At 39.0% G+C, this 23466-nt stretch overlaps 2 protein-coding genes and 1 long non-coding RNA gene across 4 annotated transcripts; 1 reads left to right on the top strand and 2 right to left on the bottom strand.

The window, feature by feature from the left end:
* Window positions 1–269: 269 nt before the first annotated feature.
* On the bottom strand, window positions 270–2000 carry LOC149050946 (uncharacterized protein KIAA1958-like). Its single transcript, XM_089195289.1, has one exon. It carries the CDS (start codon window positions 1914–1916, stop codon window positions 270–272), a length of 1647 nt encoding a protein of 548 aa, XP_089051415.1. The 5' UTR covers window positions 1917–2000.
* A 6408-nt stretch (window positions 2001–8408) lies between these two features.
* LOC149050944 (uncharacterized) lies at window positions 8409–12361 on the top strand. The gene is made up of 2 exons (XR_016184156.1): window positions 8409–9099; window positions 9521–12361. It is a non-coding gene; the product is annotated as an uncharacterized LOC149050944 (long non-coding RNA).
* LOC149050945 (uncharacterized) lies at window positions 9174–11419 on the bottom strand. Of its 2 annotated transcripts, none has more exons than XM_089197968.1 (2): window positions 11276–11419; window positions 9174–10049 (listed from the first exon to the last, which is right to left on the bottom strand). In XM_089197968.1, exons 1-2 carry the CDS (start codon window positions 11417–11419, stop codon window positions 9873–9875), a joined length of 321 nt encoding a protein of 106 aa, XP_089054094.1. In that variant the 3' UTR covers window positions 9174–9872. The 2 variants fall into 2 exon arrangements, with proteins under 2 accessions (XP_089054094.1, XP_089054095.1); XM_089197969.1 differs by having other exon boundaries at window positions 9174–9767.
* Window positions 12362–23466: the final 11105 nt, after the last annotated feature.

Here is a 23466-nt window from a genome sequence, read left to right as displayed (position 1 = left end):
CTCTAACTCGGCGTTAAATTGCACTTGAAAACCGTTATCGCACTCATCGCTTCGCGATATCGGTTTTCGCGTGCAATTTAACGTGGAATTCCCTCGTTAAATAAAAAGCGGAACCGGAAACGCTTTTACATCTCATTTTGTATGCAAAACAGAAAGACTTTGACGTCATGTGTCAAAAACTCAGTCAAGCGTATCAAAAGAAAGACAACTTTCATTCAAGAAATTTGAGAAGTGCTCGATAACTCAGAAAAATAGTGAAGTGTTAAAGTTCAGTCCTCGTCGTCTGACTCAATGATGTAAGCTCTTCGTTTGTTCTGTGGTTGGGGTGGAGAATTCTGGCTTTCTCTAGAGAAGAAATTGAAGGTGCAGCCTGTGTAATTCTGCGATGGAACGGGAGCAGCACAACTGAAGGCTTCCATGCGGTACTGAGACTGCAACGGAAAACGTGGTGGAAATCCTGAAAATTCAGCCGGCTGAAAACCACGATTGGAGCTCATGGCCTGATGCATTTGGCCTTGTTGTTGGACGTGATAAATAGGAACCAGAGGTGTTCGTTTATGTTGCACTGCAATCTCTTGATTTGAGGCTTTATTTGCAGTGTTTTGGCGGGAGACTTCGTTTGCTTGATTTTCGTTTGACACTTCTTTATATCCACTGATAATGTGAGACAGTTCTTTCCTGTGATTCTCGTCTATTTCATCGTAGTCGTCTAACGAAGATTCACGTGCATGGCCTGTTATTTCACAGATAACATTGCGCGGTTGACCAGACTTCTTCAGTTTTGATACCAATGTTTTCCTCATGTTGTGGTTCGTCAGCTTCTTATTCGTCCTGAGACAGGAGGCCATGGATTTCATTAAATTGCCGATGGTGTTTTGTCCCATTCGAACTTTGGTGTACCAAACATCTGCTGATTTAGGACGATTTATGATGCTAAGATAGAGTGGCCCTGTGTTCTTCATTCCTTCGGGTCGCTTGGACAACCAAAGCTTGAATAGCCGCACTGGATCGCTTTTTCCGCCATCGGTGCTGAACATTGCCTGTGGTGTTGTTCTTCGCCTGATGGTGAGACCACCGCTCCGCGTTTTTGTGGGACCTTCCCTGAACTCAACAACTTCAGTTCCATCTTCTCGCTGTCTTATAATTACGTCTTCTACGTATGCATCGTAGTGTTCCTGGCGACCACGAAATCCCAGTTGTTCTGTCAAATTTTTGAAGTTGACATAGGTCAAGACCTTTCCATTAAAATCACCCAACTGACCTTTTTCCCACAGGGCTGACTCTTCTTCAGGTGTGATTGGCTGAGCTTTGTTGGGTCTCTTTCCCTTTCCTTGTTGACGTAGGGAAATCGCCTTCGCATTGAGGATTTCTTGTGAGGAGTGAAACTCTCTCGATCGCACGATGCTCAATGGATAGTTCTTCTCCTTTAGATACCGTTCAATGGCGCTCAGCATGATTTTAAGGGATTCTGGCTCGTAGTTATCTCCGTTCTTTTTTTTCACCTCGGCGTAAAACTTACTCAAGACCTTGTCAAGTTTTTCAGGCGCCATTGTTTCGATGGAGACATATTCAAGATGGCGGCATTGACACCAGCTTCTGAAAACATTCATCCATTGTTTTGTGGAGCGGGACGTATTTTTATTCGAAGCGACAGACTTAAGCTCCTGTATTTCATCGCTTGAAATGATAGGAAATCTTGAAACATCTAACTCTTGTGGTGGCTTTTGATTTTCTTCCTTTGTTGCTGACTCGGTGGACTCAGGATTGTGCGGATTTTGAGCTTGAGAGGGTAGAAAATCGTCAAAATGTTCACCAAAATGTACACGAAAAGTGGGAAAGTCCCTGGAATGTTGGTCTTCAGCCTGAAGGATCTCATTGTCATCATTCAAAAACTGGAAAAAATTAAATTCATCCATTTTTGGGGGGGAAAAATAAGAGTTATGGAAACAAAAGTTGCAAAATTTGCGAAATGATACTCTTTGTCTTTCATTTTCCTGCAATTTGATTGGTTACTTTAAACAAGCCTTGAAATCTGATTGGTTATTTTGTTTTAAGTGTAACTTCCTCATTGGCTGGAAAAAAGATGCGATTTAGAGCAAAAAATGGTGCGATTCGTGAATAAATCGCACCAATTAGAGCCAATCAGATCACAGGGACCACCAGTGATTTCAAAATGGATGTAATAAAGGAGACAACCAGCTAGGGAAGCTACCACCTGGAGTCTACAACAGCAACATTGAATTGGCCGAATTATAAAAAAATCAAAACATAACTTAATGTCTGATACTTAAAGAATGTATTCGTCTCTATTTGTGTTCAATAACCACTTGCGAATAATTTTCTCAATTACCGAATGTGAGTGAAATTATACTCACACCGATTGCTGTCAGCCTTGAGGCTAACTAATTGCCGGAATAAGGTTAAGGTTGCCGTCGATTTTGCTTAAGACGTAATTATTTATGAAATCAATAATGGACCAGTTTCTCAAAAAGCACCTATTTCCTAGGAGGATGGATGATAACAAGATTAAGAAGTTGCGTGGTGATTTATTTACTCCATTGGTGAAGCTAGGGACCTGTAACTGTAATCTGTTATCTTAGTTTTCGATTTACCCGCCGAAGTCGCCAGGTAATTTTGGAAAACTAATGAAGCTGAATAGTGAGAGATCAGAGATGTCTTTATCGTACTGTATGGCAACTTTACGTATCTCTTTTGAACTTTTCATAAGGAAAAGCCGATTAGTGTAGCCATCTTGAGTGAGAACTTTGCATCTTATTCTATTGTCTCTAAATTTGTCCCTTTTTTGGTTTGTTTCACTCTCATGCATTCGTTTCAGTCGTTAATGATGTGATGTGCGTTTTCTCTGGGGAGACCAATTTTTGAGCTTTTAGCGCAAAAACCGTTGAATTGCGGTGTAAAATAATTCCATCCCTTTGAAGAAAAAAAAAAAAGAGCTTGGTTTAAACAGAGTTAATAGTGCCCTCTTCTAACTGTTGTTTATACTTTTCTTGTAATTCCATATTCGAGTAGAAGGCGATCGCAAATTGACACGTTTAGCGTGCTTCATTAGCTCCATGACTTAATAATTGGTTAAAAATGCGTGCAGTTAACAGGCTGCACGCGCGCAACAAGAAAACTGCGTGTGAGTACACGCACTTGCAAGTGTAAGTGGGAGATGCGTGTAAATTACACAAATCATTCAACTACAACTCATTAAATGTGTGTACTGAGACAATTGGATTTACATTATTCGTAAGATTATTGAATAGCATGAGCTAGTAAATGCACTTTGTTGGGTTTTTTATGAATGAGAAATGCGAGTGTCGGGACTTTGAAGATTAACTTGCACCTCTTCCCCTTTCCCTAATGGTTTCTTCCGATTGGATGATTTGACCTGAAATCTGAATATACTGATTTTGGAATAAAGTTTTTGAAGAAAAAAAAATTGTGAAGCGCTTCCCCAATCACAATTGTTAATGCTTCGATGAAAGTTTTGATGTGCTTTCTAAAATTCGTTGCCAGGCGCGTTACCAAATTTTTCTTGATGTCTGTTTTCTATATCTCAAATTCAGAACGCACAAAATTAATTTGTTTGCGTGTGTGCTGCGGGCTAAATGCTCACCTAAAGTATCTTTTTTGCTTCTTATTGGGATTAGGGTCGCATTAGTTACCTCAGCTTCCTGTAACTATTCGATCACGTATGTTATCCTGTCTAATCTTTGACCAAATTTTCATACACATCCACAGATCGCTAAGCATAAATGATATCAAGAAGTTGTCTAATAATTTGTTTGCTGAATTATTCAACTTGCAAACCTATTAGCTTTACTTTAACTGTTCCAGGATTTTACTAACACATGTTCCTACATGAATAATGAATATCACACAGTTTCTAGAACTCTAAGCTATTGGCATATATAGCAGGTGGCGTAATACACAAAACGATCGCAATGCTACATCATTTAACAACTCAACTTCGAGGTAAAGACAAATATAATTGGAAACATAGTGTTCTTAACAATATCAAGTAATCGGAAAATAGAGGCACTTGCATTTAAAAGAACATTAAAGAAACGTCTAAACAAGGACAAAAACAGCAAAAAAAACATGAAATATTCATTTAAATGATCCTTGTATTCTTCTTATTGGGATTTGAATTCTATCAAGTTCTTTAACCTGCTGTAATTATTTAATCACGCTTTTTTAATATGCCTAATCTTTGCAGTGCGTTGTATGGCAACCAAATAGAAAATCTACCGCCTGGAGTCTTCATTAACAACACCGAGTTGACTTACCTGTGAGTAAAACAATTGCAGGTTCATTTTTAGATACTATCGACACTATTTTATTTGAAACTATAATAATTGTGTTTTGCACAACACTTATTATTATATTTTGTAAGCAGCTAATGTTGATGCCATCCCACCCATAATATAACACACGTTAAACTGTGGAGATCTAAATTCAATTTTTTCAGAACATGTTTTTACCCAGTCCAGGTTAGTAACATCAAGAACAGCATCTCCAAAGTTGTCACTGCCTTTACTTTAAATATTCTCGAGAAGGACATGATTTATCTATTATCTTTAGATCACGTTTCTAAACTTCACCAGAGATCATATCTCGATTGTTCCTTATCTCGTTCCCTTTACCTAATTTTCTGTGTTGTTTTTCTTTGACCTAAGTAGTTACGAAAAAAAGAAAAGAAAAAGAAAAAAAAAGGGTAGATATTAACTTTTTGCCGTACATTTCCAATACACACCAATGGGAAACGTAGTTTTCCGATGGAATTGGCAAAATTCTATTCGTAACACCTTCCAAAGGAAGTAAGATACGTTTGACGCGAAAAAAGTACCGGAAGTCAGATGAAAATCAGAGAGGGCAGAAATGTTGTCCGATTGTATCCTTCGATACCTATTTGTCGAATGGAATCCGATGGGGTCTATGGGAATACAACGGAGTCCATCCATGTCCATCGAAATTACTGGTCTGGTGGCTAACCTAACCTCAGACAGGTGTAGTATAAACGAAATACGCCTCGTTCTTAAAGCCATAAAGCGAAACAGCTCTTTTCAAGCGCGGATGACTTGAATGTATACCTTGTTTTTCAAGGCTTTAAGCAAAACAGTGCTTTATGTTAAAAAAATACTGTATGCATGAAATATGGCCCCTTCTTTAAGCCATGAAGCTAAACAGCTCGTTTCAAGCGCGAATGACTTACAGCGACTTACGGCGCTTGAGGTAGACAAATGCAGCAAGTGTGGGCTATTGCTAAATATGCCTCTCTTTTTTAAAGCCATGGAGCGGAACAACCCATATCAAATGCGAATGACTTAAAAGATGCCTCGTTTTTCAATTATTCAAACAAAAATACGCTTTACACAGAAATATGAAGTACAGTATAGGGGAAATATGCCTCATTCTTAAAGCCCTAAAGCAAAGCAGCCCATTTCCAGCTCGGAAGACTTGATATATATTGCGTTCTTCCAGCCATTTAGACAAAACGGCGCTTAAGGCAGAAAAATTGGATGCAGTTTACGTAAAATATGCCTCGTCCATAAAGTCATGAAGCAAAACGACTCATTTCAAGGGCGGATCACGTGAAGCATATCGCGTTCTTTGACCAATTAAGCGAAACCGCGTTTTGCACCGGCATGCGCAGTATGCGTGAAATATGCCCTTTTCGCCAGACCATGAAACGAGATTGTTAGATGTTGAATTCGATAGAAGTAAAATCTGTTTTATTATTTTCTCTTCGAGGTGAACAAAGCTGGTAAACAGAAATATGAAATTGCAAAATGTCAGTCACAACAGATCACTCTCTCAAAATATGTCGGCATTTTCCTGCATTCCTTTTATTTTTATGACAATCGATATGTCGAGTAGTTCGAGGATTGAAAAGTTACCATCGAGTTACTCTTCCGAGTCAGCTGAGTGGAAGGTATTGCATGAAAAAAAAAAATGACACATGTCCATTTCTTCATTTGGTTAATTTCACAGAATTCTGTCCATCCTACATAAGCTACTACTCTGTTTCAAGTGGGGGAATTTGTCCGGGTATTGGTCTTTTTAACCTCTCGTGATCGTATCCCTTTTTGTCCTGGCTTTGTCTCGGTTATTTATCTCCTCTAAATGTTTCATGATAAGAAATTAACCCCTTTATAGTTATATTCTTGGACCATAGTACAAATGCGTTTGACAAGAGAGATGAGTTGAAATAGAGTTTGGTTGTGAAGCGTCTTTAGCCGTCTTGCAGCCAAGGTTCAGTCAAGTAACCATTAAGTCAGTACTTTTTTTTCGGTTTATCGAACGCACGATAGCGTCAAATTTGTCACTACCCTACATCACTCAAGAGCTTCATTCCAGAAGCTCAGTGTGTTCGAGGTTGCCTGTCTTTTTCTGAACAGACTTTTTATTTCGGTGCAGATCAGTTTTGCACACTGGAGTAAATTAGTAAGTTAAAGGGAAAGATATACTTAAAAAATTCAGAATACTCATAAAAAGTATTGAAAAAATTTGTTGTGAGGTACGCCCTGAAAATGTTTCTCATTAGAGCCCGATGATCTCCGAGGGAAAAGATCAGAATTCAGATTCCAATAATTCTGAAAACGATCGCCAGATACGCCAAGTAATGTAAGCCAACGCCCTGAGTAAGATTTAATTTCAAAAGTTGTAGAAATTAATTACAGTTTTTCGCCAAAGTCGCAAACATTGCTAGTTATTAAGAGAATAAAAAGGCATAAAACGCAGACTAGAAAATCATTCATCTGCCCAAAATAATGCATTTACAAACAGGTTAGGTGACGACAGTCAAAGAAAGTTATAAGGCCTAAAGTTTGGCAAATAGACTGTCAGTTAATAAAAGATGACGCTATTATTGCACCATACGGGCTGTCATACTTGTCGTAATGCCTCGGAGACTAGCAGGACAGACAAACACGGTTAGAACACAGTTAACCCTCAACGAAGTAGCCATTTGAGTCATACAGGTTTGCTCTTATTATTTCAAAGAGCTTGTGCTTGCTGCCTTTAAAAGTTCATGCGCGATTTCAAGAGCAGATGACTTTGCTCGTTCGGCCAGTGTTTTAAAAGCTGTTTTAAGAAAATGTGGAATTCGAAAGTGAAGGAAAAAACTCAAACACAGTTTTAAATGATGGACAATAAGTCGAGATATTCCTTCATGTTTGGCGAATTAGTTGCATTGGATATTGAGTATCGTATATCGGCCGGGCGTATCGGTGAGCTAAAAAGCCTTAAAGCTTAGGACGTTCTTCTTGTACAAATCGAAAGCAACTTTAACTTTAAGAGGCGTGTTATAAAATTGGCGCGGTCTCTGTGCTTTGTTGTGCAAAGTTGCAAGCATTTATTTACTGACCACCGTCTTCTAACAAAGCTGACGACATGAGCATTGAAGCGAGAATCGAAAGGGTTCATTTATTAAATAAAGAAACTTTGATTGTTTCCGATATCAACATCGACTTCAGAGAGAAACTGGGCCATGGTAAACATCGCCTTGCAAAAGGACTTCGTAATTTGCATTCCAACAGCTTGTAGATTTCATTACACGCCCCGTGAATGGCGCTGAATGTGATCTGTGTAACTATCATCCAATTTCAGTGTTACCAGTTTTGTCTAGAGTCATTGAGCGCCATGTGCACAATACGTTATGCACTTTTCTCTGCGATAATAACTTGATTTTTTCAAGGCAGTCCAGTTTTCGAAAAAACCTCAGAACTGAAACTGCCCTCATCAGGATAATCGATGACCTATTTAATTTGGACAAGGACAGGGTCTCTGGAGTGGTGCTTATTGACTATTGCAAAGCATTTTATATTGTCGACCATGAACTATTACTGAAGAAACTGGGGGCATATGGCATCGTGAATACGGAGCTTAAATGGTGTCGGTCTTATTTGAATGGAAGGAAGCAATTAGTTCACCTGAGTGGAAAGGAGTCAAGTAAGGCGCCGATGAAACATGGAATTCCTCAGGGAAGTATTTTAGGCCCACTATTCTTCATACTACAACGATCCACCAGTGCATGTCAGTTCACAAGTAGACCTCTATGCTGATGATTGCTTGAACTTAAACTGTCACTAAATATCTCCGCAAATGAAATATGTCACTGGGCCGACTCAAATAAACTCCGAATCAACAAGTCAAAGGCTAAAGTCTTAACGATCACCAGAAAGTGCCTGGCGTCTAACATCAATGATGAGCTTGTTGTCCACTCCAACTTGTTGTCGCAACACGCAAACTGCGTTCGTTTTTTACACGCAATTGCACGTCTGTCTGTGAGAAGCGTGCAATTTACACGAAATCAGGCAATTACAATTCATTAAATGTTTTAACTGAGACAATTAGACGGAAAATTATTCGTAACATTTTTGACGAGCATCAGCCAGTAATATAACTGCACTTTGTTGGGTTTCTTATTAATGAAAATGCGAGTGTAAAGGTGGCTGGTACTAGTTTCCTCGCGGGGGAGTTGGTCACTCTCATGCGTTACGCGCGAGAGAAACGCGCGAAGGAAGCGCGAGATTTGAAAGGCGAAAAATTCAAAACAAACATGGTGGCGCGAGGCTTTCTTCGGTCTACGTATTTCTTGTCTTATTTTGTAAGAAGTTTGCCCACCAGAGTGTATTTGATGTATTCAACGGCCACTACGTATGCAGGAGACAGAAACGAAAATAAAGAAGATGATTCTCGGCGACACAAAGGTTGCTTCGCGTCGAAACGAAAAATCCAATCGATACGAAATCTCGTGACAGCAAAAAAAGAGAGAACTCAAGTGAAAGAAAATCTGCCAGAAGAAGAGAAAGACGGCGAACCTCCAAGGAAAATAAAACGAGGTCACAACAGGTAAGTTATGTGTTACATCGCTGTTGCATTTTGGCTGGTTCGACTGAGATTTGTTACGTTTTCTTCTTTCCTTTTCTTCTTTTGATTCTTGATAATCAAATACCCGAAATCAAATAGCTAAGCAAAAATTTTTATCATTACAGCACACTAAATATGAGGTTGATATTTGTGGTACAAGACTGATTGAACTTCCAGTTCTTCGAAATGAGTTGAAATCTTGCTCAAGCTGCAAAAGAGGTAAGTTCCTGTAGGAGCCTTAAGAAATATTTTTCTCAAAAAGAAAAAAAAAAGACACACAAAACAAAATAAGTCGGTAAAAATAATAGATCTTTTTATAAATCTCATATGAGTATATTAAAATGTTTGTCTCTGGTATTGTTATGTAAGGTGGGTAAAATAATTTTTAGGTAAAATAAAATATTTTAAAATATTACTAGTATTGTTTAACACAGTGCAGGAAACTTTTTTTAGCTATTGAGTATGGGCATTTAGACAGGCTCAAATATGACTTTTCTTGCTGGTCAAATTTCAGAGTACAATATCTTACCTCCTGTCATCTTGAACTTCCACTTTCTTAAATTGTTTGCTTTCCTCAAACTATTTGCTTCTATGCATAAATAAATGACTTTGATCACTAGGCCATTTATTGCACCCACAGGTCCATTATCCCTTACAAACATTATGGCAGAAAAACAAAGTGGTCTCAGTAGTATCTTCAGCATTAAATGCGGCTTCTGTAGTCACGAAAATGAAGTAAAATCCTCTGCTGAACACAGAGCTGGAAGCTGTGGTCCTCTTGTTAACGATATCAACACAAGTGCAGTATTGGGATCCCTCCATGCTGGCATGGGGAATACCCACCTAAATAATTTACTCTCTAGAATGTACCAACAAAGAATCTTAACCTGTTTAAAAGAAGAGAAAGAGAAGTTGGAAATGCCCTAGAGAAGGTTGCTACAGACAGCTGTAAATTTAAATTAAATTTAGAAAAAAAATTGCCCAGAAATCTTCTAGTCTATCTGCAGACCATCTCCCAGTAGTAGCTGTCTCCTATGATATGGGTTGGCAAAAAAAGGGGAAGGGGACACAACTCTGCGACTGGTCATGGGGCTGCCATGGGTCTCGCTGCTGGAAAAGTTGTGAGTTATTCCACAAGATGTGTCGAGTATGTAGCCATAACAAATTAACTGGGAAAGAAAAAAAGCATGATTGTTGAAATAATCACTATGGTCATCAAAATCAATGGAAAGAGATGTTGCTTGTGAACTGTGGAGAAAAGCTCCTCAATCTGGAGTCAAATTTTCAATTTATGTAGGGGATGATGACTCAACAACCCTTGCAGACATAATGAACAAAGTCCCTTATGGTATTGAGAAATGGTCCGATGTTGGTCATGCCAAGAAATCCCTTAATACCAGATTATACAATCTTAAGAGACTGCTTCAAAGGATTGAATTGCTCAATTCTCAGTTCAAAGGTTATAAATTACATCACTGAGTGCTTCAGTTTTTGTGTCAGCCAAATGTGGGAGATCCTGAATCTTTAAAGCAAGGTCTCAAAAACATTATTCCCCGTGCCTTTGGGGAGCATACTTGTTGTAATGTTTCATGGTGTGGTTTCAAGCAAAATCCTGTTGCCTACAAACATACAGACTTGCCAAATGGCAAAAATCTCTTTGGAGATTCCCTAAAAATAGCCTTAAGTGACATTCTGGACGAATATTCTACTGACATTGTAGTGAACAAACTGACCCCACGTGCTAATTCACAGAGAAATGAAAGTCTTAATAGCACCATTGGTTCTTAGAACTCCAAAACTCGTTTTTATGGAGGCAGTGAAAGTAATGATTTTTGAGTAGCATGTGGGGTGACACAAACCAATATTGGATACAACCACATCGGAAAAACATTAGAGATTCTTAATATTGAACTTGGTTCTCTCTATGAAAGACATGCTGAAGCAATGGACAAGAAGGTTTTTTTTTATGACAAACAACAAAAAGAAAAAAAGAAATTCAAGAGAAGGCGTAACCAGTTATCTTAACAAAAAACCTTGCAAACACTCAGAAGGGAAGTCAGTGAAGGGGTCACCTATGAGTCTTCAGCAGGTCTAAATTTGGACCCAACAAATCATCAAACAGTGTCACAAAATGTATTTGAAATGCCTACAGAAATATCACTCACTGAGCTAAAAGGATAAATGAAGAAATAACACCACCCTACACTGTAAGGCCAAAGATTGTGCACTTACAATATGATTCAAAACAGAAACATAAATTCGTTATCTTTGACACATAAACGACTTGCACAGGGAAGCTAGCTGAGATGTGCAAACTGTCTGCTGTAAGTGGAAATGGGAAACATGAATTCTCCATTTACATTCTCCCAAAAGCAACATAAGTTACAGTGCCTACCTTGTCAATGGCCTGACCATAAAGACCATAAAAGGAGTAAGGACATTGTGCCAAGGAAACATTCCTGTCGAAAGTATAACCATAGAGGAAGCACTTGGTGACTTCCTGACTCTTATAACTAAAGTCAAGTCTTCTGAGCGACATGAAAATCAAATAACTGTTTTAATTGGTCATAATTCGACAACGTTCGATGTCCCTACTCTCCTAAGAAATAGTGATGAAAACTTCAAGGATGGCATTACTGACATGAATGTTTACTTTGCGGATAGTCTACATCTGATGAAAAAACTGATTAAAAACAAACATAAAGCACTTGAGCTCGATTCTAGTGGATACTGCAAACCAAACCAAAGAAACTTTTACAACCATTTGTTCAAGGAACAGTTTGATCACCATGATGCTTTAGAAAATGTCAGGGCGCTGAGAAAAATTCTTTTTGGATCGTCATTAAGCCTCTCTAGGAAAAACATCGTTGAGAATTCCATTATCATCAGTGCTCCCCACGCAGTGGCAAACATGCTCTTCCTAGATCAATGCCACGAACTTCTTCTAACATTCAGTGACAACTTGTTCAACGTAACCGACACCGGACCAATTAAAAGATCAATGGCACAAAACATCGCTGACAGTGATCTCTCTTACGATGACCTTCACAAACTGTACACAAGGTTTGGTAGAAGAGGACAAGTCGCCATATTGTCTAATCCACCAACAACTTCATCGGCGAAGACAACACGAGTCACACGGACGAAGAGGATATTGGCCGCCATAGTTAGACACTTCGAAGAAATCAGGAACGAAGAATAAGGAGAGATGCCCGAAAAAATCTCAGGCATAATGTTTTACCTATTAGAAGACTCACAATCTCTAAACAAACATTCCGATCGAAGCGCCAACCAACACGTGTTTTCCATTTCAAACTTTCGCTCATTGTTTTTCAATAAAAATATGGCTAATATAGTCAGAAGCTGGAAGTATATCTTTCAAGGTGGGCCCGGAAGGCTGTCTTTAACGGCTGCTGAATGACTTTCTGAGCAGTAAACGTTTCAGAACATCAGATCGGATGCAGTAGGAGCTCGCGCGAGCACACGCAGTTGTCAGCGGTAGCCGTAACAGATCATGAACAATTGTCGATATAATGAAATCCGGATATTTAAATGCGCGAGAACCATGGTGCGTGGGAATTGCTAGACTCACGAAAGCTTTTGCATGCAAAAAAGGTCCGGTGACCCCTTCTTTTTAATGTTCCTATATAATAATAACATTGAAAGGAATCATCAGAAAAAAATTAGGAAATTCTACGGAAGGACATTTGCGTTGCGTGAAAATTGCCTTTTTCTAAATTCTCTGAAATTCCGCTCCGTATAATTTTTTAAAAAATATTTGTGCATTTTCCTTTTCAAGTGCCCAAAGCGGTCACTTAGAAAAATCACGGGATCGCAGAGTTAGTTTTCAAATTATTTGAGCCATAAGCTAAAATAGGCGCCTGAATAATCCTTTTAAAGCGTTGCCATGGAAACTGCTGGTGACGAAATAACACTTATTTTTGGATAACCAATGGTTATATAATTCAACCCTGTAAAAGTGTTAAACTGGCCTTGGTTAGTCTTTTTGTTATATTCTTTCAAAGCTACAAACCATCGAATAGATGAAAACTGGTACCAGCCACCTTAACTTGCACTGCTTCCGCTTTTCTTCAGTTTCTTCCGATTGCCACGAGTTCACTTGAAGTTTTGAATTTAATGATTGTTCGGAAGCGACAACGAAAATCTCCTTTAAAAGCAGGCACGTTTAATCGGTTAAAAGACGGTAAAACTGAAAAAAATGCGACTAAAACTGAAAAACACACGCGCGAGAAATCGTACGCGTAACTTGCTTACGAACTAGTCAAATTTAAACGTCTCAGCGCGCGCGCGCTAACCGCACGACACGCCAGTCCGATACTTCCTTCTTAGCATTTTCCCCCTCCCAACACTGGGAGGTAGTCCTAGTGTGGTTCTAAATAAGTGATTAAAAATTAATTCCAAGCGGAATCAGTTTATTAATTCGTCTCACGACAGTTTTGACGCCACACGCAACTTTAGCAACACGGGTGTGACCGTCACGTCCAGGATACCTTTCAACAATTCGTCCTAACGGCCAACGTCCTCTTGGAGTATCGGGCTGAATCACAAGAACTACATCTCCAACTTTTAGGTCTCGAAATTCTGAAGTCCACTTCGGTCGGCTGTTAAGGGCAGGAATACATTCCTTGAGCCATCTCCTTCACACTCCTAAAATAATGCCCTGGACCTTTCGCCATCGTTGACGCAGATGCAAAGGAGTGGTTTCAACGGAGTCAGGCACAAACTGTCCCCCCATTTGGCCCTGCAAGAAATGGTTAGGGGTCAATGGAACATCTTCTCGTGGATCTGAACTCTGATAAGTCAACGGACGGGAAATTAAGAAGGGATTCCACCCCAGCGAACATAGTGATCAGCTCCTCATCGTTTACATGTTTACACTAATTTCTTCCGACTGCCACGAGTTCACGTGAAGTTTTGAATTTAATGATCATAGAATGGAGTTTTTGAAGTAAAAGCAAACCAAAATTGTAAAGTGCTCCACCCATCACAATCATTAAACAAATCGCACATATTGTGAGTCGCCAGGCTTCCCGTTTCATTGGTATGCACCACTTGCAGTTACTCAGCATATTTTTAATATCAGACTAAGCGCGCCAAACCACAATTCTCTAATTGTACTAAGCGTTTAAATATCTTTTCAAAGTTTGCAATCGAAAAACTCTGACAGACATTTCCAGGACAGAAAAAGATCAGCCATACAAGGAGGAAAACAGAATCCTCTCGCCTCTCCAATGGGAAAACAACGAGAAAACTATATCTATACCAACAACATAAACAGCACAGCAAGACGTTGGATGATCACCTAAATTTTCGCTATATTTTTCTATTTGGCGTCGTTGAGTACTTAACATGTTGTAGTCATCTAATCTTTAATAAATTTCAAAATTAAGTCGCGGAAGCCTGAACGGTAAGCTTTTAAAAATGTACTTAGTTTTGGATAACCTGGACCGATCTCTAATTCGTAGAAAAATAAACGTTTTAGTCGCTCATCGATACACTTAAAAATAATTTTTTTGATAGCTTAAATACCCAACCTCAATGAATTTATGCTACATTCTATTTCTGTGGGACTTGTGAGACATCCAGCCAGAGGAGATACCACCAGGTGTCAACACTAGCAATACCGAATTGGCCGAATTGTAAAAAAATGAAATCACAATTCCAGGTTTATGCGTAGAGAATGTTTTCATTTCTATTTCTGTTGAAACACCTTTCTGTTGAGAGACTTTTTGCACATTCCCAATTCCCCATTCCCGCTTTTAACAACATCCACCTTTCTACGGATCACCGCTGACAGGCAAAACAGTGTATGACTGGATAACAGCCCTTACAGGCGTGAAGTGGAAACAAACGCCGACAACTCGAGAAATTTCAAGTCCCTGTAGGCATTTTCCCTGCTCAAAAGTATAGAAATCTGGAAACAAGTTTGCTTTTTTTTTGTTTGTTTTTTTTTCTATTTCGAACGATGTTTGATCAACACTTTAGGTGTATTGAGTTCACTGATTTACTAAATTTTTGTTTATTAGGGACTTCAAAAAACTTTTAAATATTGTTTAGACTCATTCCCAGTTTAGTTTATCCAACCAAATAAAGAAAAGAAAAAAAAACAGTCCAATGAACAACTCGAAATCATGTGTTGTTCAGAATCACCAAAAATGACTTATTATCCTAAAGTCACGGTTCTGAAGTTTACCTGAAATCCGATCTCAATTGTCGTATATGTCAAGACTGGTCAGAGGAATACAGTCTAACTCTTTTTGTTGTTTGGTTTCCGAGTCCAAGTTATAATTTGAGTTTGACTTCGAGTTGAACTTTTAACGCTAGAAAGAACAAAATAATAATGATAAAAAATTACCAATGGGCCTACGTGGAATTGAAGAAATAGTTATTTCTTCATGACAAGGGTGTCAAAAAACCCTCTGACGTTGAAAACTTGCCTCTCGCCATTCCCAAAATTTGTATGCAAATTTCTTTAAGTTGAAAAGTGACCTTGTTATTAAGAGAGGAAGAGAAAAAACCAGGTCAGGGATAATTTGAGAATGACAGTGTTGGACATAAAGAAACCGTAGCACTCTTTTAACTTTACTATTTAAGCGTAGATCTTTACAACAATAACCAGGTTTGATGGCTTGAAGAACTACTCAAATTTAAGGGCAGGGAGTACTATTTGGATCAACGTACTAAAAATGCTTTTCAGTAGCAAAATTCACTGCATAATAGTTAATTAGAGCTACAAATCGCACAATGTGGTGTGTCGCCGGATTTCCCGTTTCAGTGGTATGCAGTTACTTCCAGTTTTTCAGTACTCGAAATTAAGAATGCCAGACTATAATTCTATAAATGTACGTGTACAAAGAGTCCAAATATCTCCCGAAGTTTGAATAAAACACCCAGGTAGATATTTTCAGCACAGAAAGACATCAGCCATATAAGGCGGGAAAATAAAATCCCCTCGCTTCTCCTGAGGGAAAAGCGACAACCAACCAATAATCACAACAAGAGTAAAAACAATCGAACATCACACACACTACTTCAGGGGTCTCTACTTAATTCAGAACCTCGACACAAATTATTAACTATAGAAAAATAAAAATTAAAAAAAAAACCATAACATTTAAAAAAGGAAAGAGAAAGAAAACATTTTCATACAACCATAAAACCAAACGAACTTAATATTGAAGAGCTGATGTATCGAGCAAAGGAATGGAGTTGCATTACTGCAGCAAGAGTTTAAACGTGTGATGTTAGAATTATCATTATATTAGTTTTAAAATTGTTTTGAGGTAGCCTAAACAGTGAGCATTTTAAAAATCACCTAGGTTTTTACAACCTCTTCTAACTCGCAGTCAAATATATAAGCGGTTTAGTTTCTCGTCGGATACGCTATAAGAATTATTTTACGCTAAACCTCAATGGTATTTTGCTACATTTTTATTATATGGGATTTGGAAGACAACCAGCTGGAGAAGATACCACCTGGAGTCTACAATAGCAATACTGAGTTGGCCGAATTATAAAAAAAATCAAAGCATAAGTTCATGTTTGATACTTAAAGAATGTATTCGTCTCTATTCGTGTTCAAACACCACTTGCACATAATTTTGTCAATCACCGAATGTGAGTGAAATTGTACTCACACCGGTTGTCGTCAGTCTTGAGGCTAATTGATTTCCGGAATAAGGTTAAGGTTGCCGTATTTTTTGTTTAAGATGTAATTATTTATCAAATCTTGAGAAACCAGTTTCCCAAGAAAACACTTATTTTGTAGGTCGCTAGGCGGAAACAAGATTAAGAAGTTGCCTGGTGATTTATTTACTCCATTAGTGAAGCTACAAAATCTGTAAGTCAGGAAGCTCACTTTTATATCGATCTACCTTAACTTGAAAGGATATTAACTTTTGCTTTAGATACTTCCACGCAAGTAACAAAAGGAAAAACTTGCACTTCGCGCCCGACTCGCGCTTGCCTCCGTGCGCTTGAAAACCCAAAAAATCACGCCAGTTCTGAAGGCTAAATGCTGACCTAGATATCGCTTTATTTTTATTGTTGGTATTTGGATTGCATCCAAAACCTAGAGCCTGATTATTTCCGAGGGTAAAGATCAGAATTCAGATTCCGATGAATTTGAAAACGATCGATACACCAAAGAATGTAAGCCAACACCTTGAGTAGGATTTGATTGATTGCGTGAACGTTGTCCAAACGCTAAAGAAAAACCAAAGCCCATGTTGGTGAAATTGCCCTATGGAACTGTGATCTGCGTTCTCAGTTTTCGTTTTACCCGCCAAAGTCGCCAGGTTATTTTGGAAGCTAATGAAGCAAAAAAGTGAGAGATCAGAGATGTCTTTAACGTACTGTATGGCAACGATACGTATCCTTTAGAATTTTAATTTATGGAAAGCCGATAAGTGTAGCCATCTTGCAATTGTGTGAGAACTTTGCAGCTTATTCTACCTTGTCTCTGAATAAGCCCTTTTAGTGGTTTGATTCTTTTTCTCTGGGGAGACCGATTTAATTTTATCCCTAAAAAAAAAAACAGCTCGGTTTAAATAGAGTTAGTAGTCCCCTCTTCTAACTCTGGCTTATAATCCTCTTGTAATTCCATATTCGAGTAGAATGCGATCGCAAGTTTACACGTTTAGTGTGCTTTACAAGCTTCATGACTAAATAATTAGTTTAAAATGCATGCAGTAAAAAATGCATGCAGTTAAAAGGCTGCACGCGCGCAACACGCAAACTGCGTGTCACTACACGCATTTGCAAGTGTGAGTGTAAAATGCGTGTAAATTACACGAAATCAGTCAACTACAACTCATTAAATGTGTTTACTGAGACGATTGGATTTACATTTATCCGTAAATACTTAACGAGTATCAGCAAGTTACTGGACTCTGTTGGGTTTCTTAATTGTTAGTTGCTGAAACCTATGTTTATGAATCGTAACAGCTAACACGTGCTTGGGTAGAGAGGATCATGACGTTTACTGCTGTTTCCGTCGCTGCCGAAACAGCGTAACCGGATGACTTTTCTACATGTTTCCGCCAGTATTCAGTTGAAAGCAACATGTGTTTCCGGTGACGTAATCTCTTGATGACTTCAGCGGAAACGAACGGAAATTTCTCCGAAACCACTTTGTTGCATGTTTCCATCGCGCATCTACATTCATGTAACATTTACTTGGAATGAGCTTTGGAAATTTTCTTTAATACAAGGACACATTGCTCTGTTGTCTTTTGCCTGGGAAAGCTTTTCTTCCGCCCATTTTCTTTTCGGCGTATATAATCATGTTTTGTACCCGACCTAAGCAGTACAAAATATAGTAGAGAGACTTAAAATATTAGCTTGCACCACTTCCGCTTTTTATCAGACAGTTTTTTTTCCTATTGCGACGAGTTCACATTTTTCCAGAACCCTCCACCAACGCCAACACTAGACACATCCACTTGAAGTAGTATAGGCAACTGGGGACTGAAATGACACAAAACAGGGCCCTGAACGATAAGCTTCTTGGACTCAACAAAAGCTATGCCATGTGAGTCAGTCCACTGGAAGGGAACGTCTTTGTAGGTGAATTTTCTTAAAGCCTTGACCACATCACTCAAGTTTGGACAAAACTTTGCCAGGAAACTCAGCATTCGGCAAACTGAAAATTGCTTCTGCTATAGTTAGGGCTGGCTGACCCCTTGAAGTTGAGCTGGAATCCCGTAAAAATCACTTTTGGGGTTTTAAACTTCTACCTGGCTGGGTTGAGCTCGAGTTCCACTTGTTGCATTCGCAGCAGGAAATTGCGAAGATTCTCATCATGATCTTTCTCGGCCTCCTCCTGTGTTATTCCACACCCATATTTAAGAACACGATCGGCAATGTTACAGAGACCTTTCAATCCTGCCAGGGCTTCCTGCTGTCTCGTTTGATATTCCTCGTTTCGCTAGAGACTAGACACTTCGCTAGAGACACGTCACTTTTGTTGTAAACAAACCGCGAAAGCTCGGACATTGGGTCAGCTACCCACGACCCGTGTAAGGACTTCGACATTTTGTTGTAGATAATTTCCACTGTCGTGAAGCTTCTCTATACACAAAATTGATTTCTTTGTTGTGTAATATGTTTGATTATTTATCAAGCAAGTTGTTATTTCACTACCGCCAAAGTAGATGTGAAGAATGTAACAAGAAGCGTAAACAAAATAAGAACCGATTTCAACGCTGTCAATGTGGCAGAACTTTAAAAATATTTCGAGGAATCGGGGGATTTCAGCGAGCATATAGTTGAAAACTTCGATCGTGGAAATCGTCTCCGCAGTTGAAAAATTGGTTCTGCCAATGGATTCAAATTTCGAATAAGACGACACCACCTCTTCAAACCATTCTGTTAATCAGGAGATACAAATTCGCAAATCATCTTTCGTAAAGACTGTGTACAATGTCGACGCGTCGCTGCCGTTTGGATTGTAAGACATTTTTAGTCATTTGAGTACCACTCTACCGATTTGTCAGGGACTCGCCGCTTATATATCTTTTTAAGATAAATTCCTATTCATCGATGGTTATGTGGAATCTTTGGTAACAACTCAGTTCAAACAAGAGGGTGTTCATGTATATGTGGCTTAAGTGCAGCCTTTGAAGAAAGTCAAAACGGACGAGGTAAAGGAATACCAAGATCTCTCTTTTATTCTTGTTTATTCTTGTACACATAGCTGTCTTTCTTGTACACGAACGACGCATTTCGATGACATGACCCTTTCCACCTTTGCCTTCTCAGCTTTTGTCTAACTGCTCCAAACTTGAATGAATCGCCGATTAGACAGGATTGCGATATTGGTAATCGTTTTCGCAAGCATCATAAGTGCCTCTCTTTGTCGCAACCATTCTTTTGGTATACTTGGGGAACTGAAATCGTACTCGTTCATCGTGTATGAATCGGTTTTAATTTAGGGAATCAAGGCTTGCTCGCGTTCAAAGCGATTCGAGAGTTCTAATTTCCATCACGCATACCTTTTACTAATCGAGTTCGAGGGCCGTTCTGTAAGATACGGACCTAGTTTTTTCCGCTGGGTTTATGGCACCAGCGCGAAGTGCACGGGAAAAACGAGGTTCTTTAACTTGCAGTACGGACCGAGAAAAACGAAGTTAGTACGATATTTACTATATCTCTTGATTCAAATAGAAGGGAAAAAGATTTTAGTTCAAGCGGAACGGCCAGTGATGATTAACGGGCGTCAAATCCTAAGCACAAGAATATTTTATTGGCTTCCAATAAAAACTGGACTTTGAGTCAAAAGTTCAAAATATTCTTTTATTACCCATGCATAGTTTAGAATAATGGAAAATTACACGAAAGCAACAGTTTAAGTATACCAAGGTTTTCTGTAAGGAAGTGAGATAAAACGTTCTATAAGTAACACTCTTGTCGAGAGTTTTTTTTTTAATTCCTGAAATCTGCAAAGCACAACGCGTTTCTGTGTAGAGAGTGCGAACTAACGGCTAACTTTGTTCAATGTCAGTGTCAACGTCAAACGAATGAATGAATTTTATCAACTCGCCAACGAGGAAAAAGAGCAAAACTTAGAAGCAGATATCCCAATCTTTCGAGTCGGATTCTTCGAGTTTTTGAGTAGGACAAGCGGCAAGTAGAGAAATACGACTATCTACGACGAACATAATTCGGGTCGTAAAGCAGATTATTCCATTGCAGCCGAAAGGTCGTCGAATATAATGGCAATTCAGATACATCACTGTACGCACGCACAACTAGTTTGATTATTCCATGTCAAAGCGCTTTCTGCTACTGACTGAGAAGCAACGTCGCACTAGTGCACGTGTCAACCGGACTGAGGATGAATCACCACGCCCTCACCCAACTAACGGCCCTCGTTGGGCTGTCCGCAGCGACTAATTCTATATATTTTCAGAACATTTGACATTTCATAAATACCAGCTGTATGTTTTTCCTGATGTTCATTTGTTAAGTAAGGAGTTTCAGGTATGTTATGTTCAAATGACAAGGACGACGAGCGAATATATACCTACTTTTCATATAATAAAAATTGTCACCGGTCGATCGATTGAAGGAAAGAAGAAGAATGAAATAAATTGATTGAAGCTGTAAAGAAAATATAGTTCTTGTATATGTGTAATTGTACATAGTGCGGAGCATAGATTTCACAAACGGACGGTATAAAAGTCTGGTAGGGGTTATATAAAACCGCACGATCAGAACATATTTACCTGTCATGTAATGAAAAAGGAAGATCTCGAATAGCGAGTGCTGAAAGAGTCCGATAAATAGAGGAAACAAGAAAAAAAAGTGTTTCTGGAACAAAATCTAATGTTTCCGTCCACTCTAGATCTGAATTCGTTAGCAGAAATAAGACAAAAATCTGTTTCCGAAAAGTAACCCAGTATTTCCGTCGACGTTCTGTCTGATTACGTCTACGGAAACAAGAGAAAAACGTGTTTCCGGAACGTGACCTTGTATTTCCTTGAACGTTTAGGTATGATGACGTCGACGAAAATATAAAAAATTCATGTTTCCCCCACGTTACTATGTGTTTCCGCACATGTTAACATGAAGTTACACTTGCGGATACATTTGTTTGGTTTCCTTCAACTGAAACCTGACGGAAACATGTAAAAATGTGGTACGGTTTCGCTGTGACCGCAGCAACGGAAACACGAGTAAACGTCACCAAACCGACAGCGGAAACGCGTGTTGAGCATCGTGTTTCCGCAAGGTTTTCACATATTTCTTCCACGTTTCCGTTTACGAATTCTTGATATTTCTTCATGTGTATATTATTCGCATCTACTTTAGCGGTAGCGAAATATCAACTTGCTTGATAAATAATGAAACATAATACGAAAGAAATCAATTTCGAGCAAAGAAAAACTTCACCACAGCTAAGAGTTGTCATAGGCATATAAGGTTGCTTTTTTGTGGGTGAGATAGGTTTTTTCGTCTGCCCCAGAGGGATCAACGATTGAGCAATTCTATCTGGTGGTGTGTTGCATGTGGAGGTAGTGTCTAACTGCACCATGATTGATTTGTTTAGGTCCTTGGTCACACCCAGTTCCAAGGGGCTGGACAATTAACGCCCTAGGGCCTCGCCTATTGGATGTTGTAAAGTGCCGTAGACAGTTTGGGAATATATTTCTGGTTTGATATAAACCTTAAAGAGATCAGTTGCATACTCCTTCCCTGAACTTTTTTCGGGTTCTTCTTACCAGCTATGGAGGAACGGAAAGCTGCCAAAGCTTTGTCTTTTTCCTGCCACTTTAGCCTAACAGGCACAATTCGCTTCTTCTGCTGTTTCTTCGGCAGGAGGCTCGCTGTCTTACCATCCATTGAGCTCGCACCAATTGCGACCATATCATCACCCAATCCGAAGTAATACATCAATCCCAAAGCACTCTGAAGAAGTTTACCTTTATTATCAATTCACAGTTTTATAATTAACCAGAAATCCGATTTCAATCGTTACACGAAGGCGCGCCATAAAAGGAGAGGTGCCTTAGGTCCCTCTGAATCATTTGTCAATCAACTGTCGTGGCATACAGAACTCCAAAACAGCCTGAGCTGCAGCCAATGCAAGGCACTGACCAGAGGCGCATTTCTCGGTAAAAATTTCTACGTTTTCATCACAACGGAAGAATTTTTTGAGGTTTGCACTACCTTCCTCCGATCGAAACCTTCTTCACTTGTGGCGGTAAATTTGAAATTCGAAATGATTCGCTTCGCCGTCGCCTAAAATTGCCATGGCGTAATTTCATGTCTGTTCTTAAATACTGGATGTAGATGACCGTTAGAATAAAAAGAAAAGATAAAGAAATGTTCAAGGCATTTCTTCAATAATGCCAAGGGGAAGTGCTGTTAACCCAACGGAAGAAAAATAAAAGCAGAGCGACCATTGCAGGCGAAGTTCTGGAGCGCGCGAGTGAACCGCCGCCAACCACCGATTCACTTGGACATGTCCAGGCATCGATGTCGCCAAATGAATCATCTGTACGGGCTTCTTCCACAAATGGTGCGATTTCTTTTTCTTTTTTTTTTAATCTAAGTATAATATGATTCCAAAAGTACTGAATGACCTTTAACCTTTGGAACAATACATTAGAAAGGTAACTTAGGACTACAGTTCGATACCAACAATCACTGTGTAATGTATGACCAAGATTGAAACACTCGCGTAACGCAATAATTTTCCAGAAATAACTAATTGCAGATTTTTTCCGAACTAGGAAATACTAGTTAGAATATACTTGCAAACCACATATTTTTTTCGTATGATGCAACAGTTCATGTCTAACACTGCTTCCTTTTGATGCCTTCATTTTCCGAAATGCAGCCTCGCGTGACACCTACCAAACGTTTTGTCCTGCCTAAGAATGTTTTGTCCTGCCTCAGAATGTTTTGTCCTGCCTAAGAATATTTTGAAAGGAGTTATTTCTTTAGAACTACAAGTTATATTTATTGCGATATTTTATGCTACACCATGGGCATACATGTCAATTAAACATGAAAAATGTACATAAAAATTGTCCAAAATAAAATGTAGGCGGGAAGACT

Source organism: Pocillopora damicornis, chromosome 2, assembly GCF_964200805.1.
Source record: "Pocillopora damicornis chromosome 2, jaPocDami1.2, whole genome shotgun sequence".
Taxonomy (NCBI): domain Eukaryota; kingdom Metazoa; phylum Cnidaria; class Anthozoa; order Scleractinia; family Pocilloporidae; genus Pocillopora; species Pocillopora damicornis.
The sequence above is the reverse complement of the archived record's forward strand: the minus strand, read 5'-3'. Positions and strand labels throughout refer to the sequence as shown.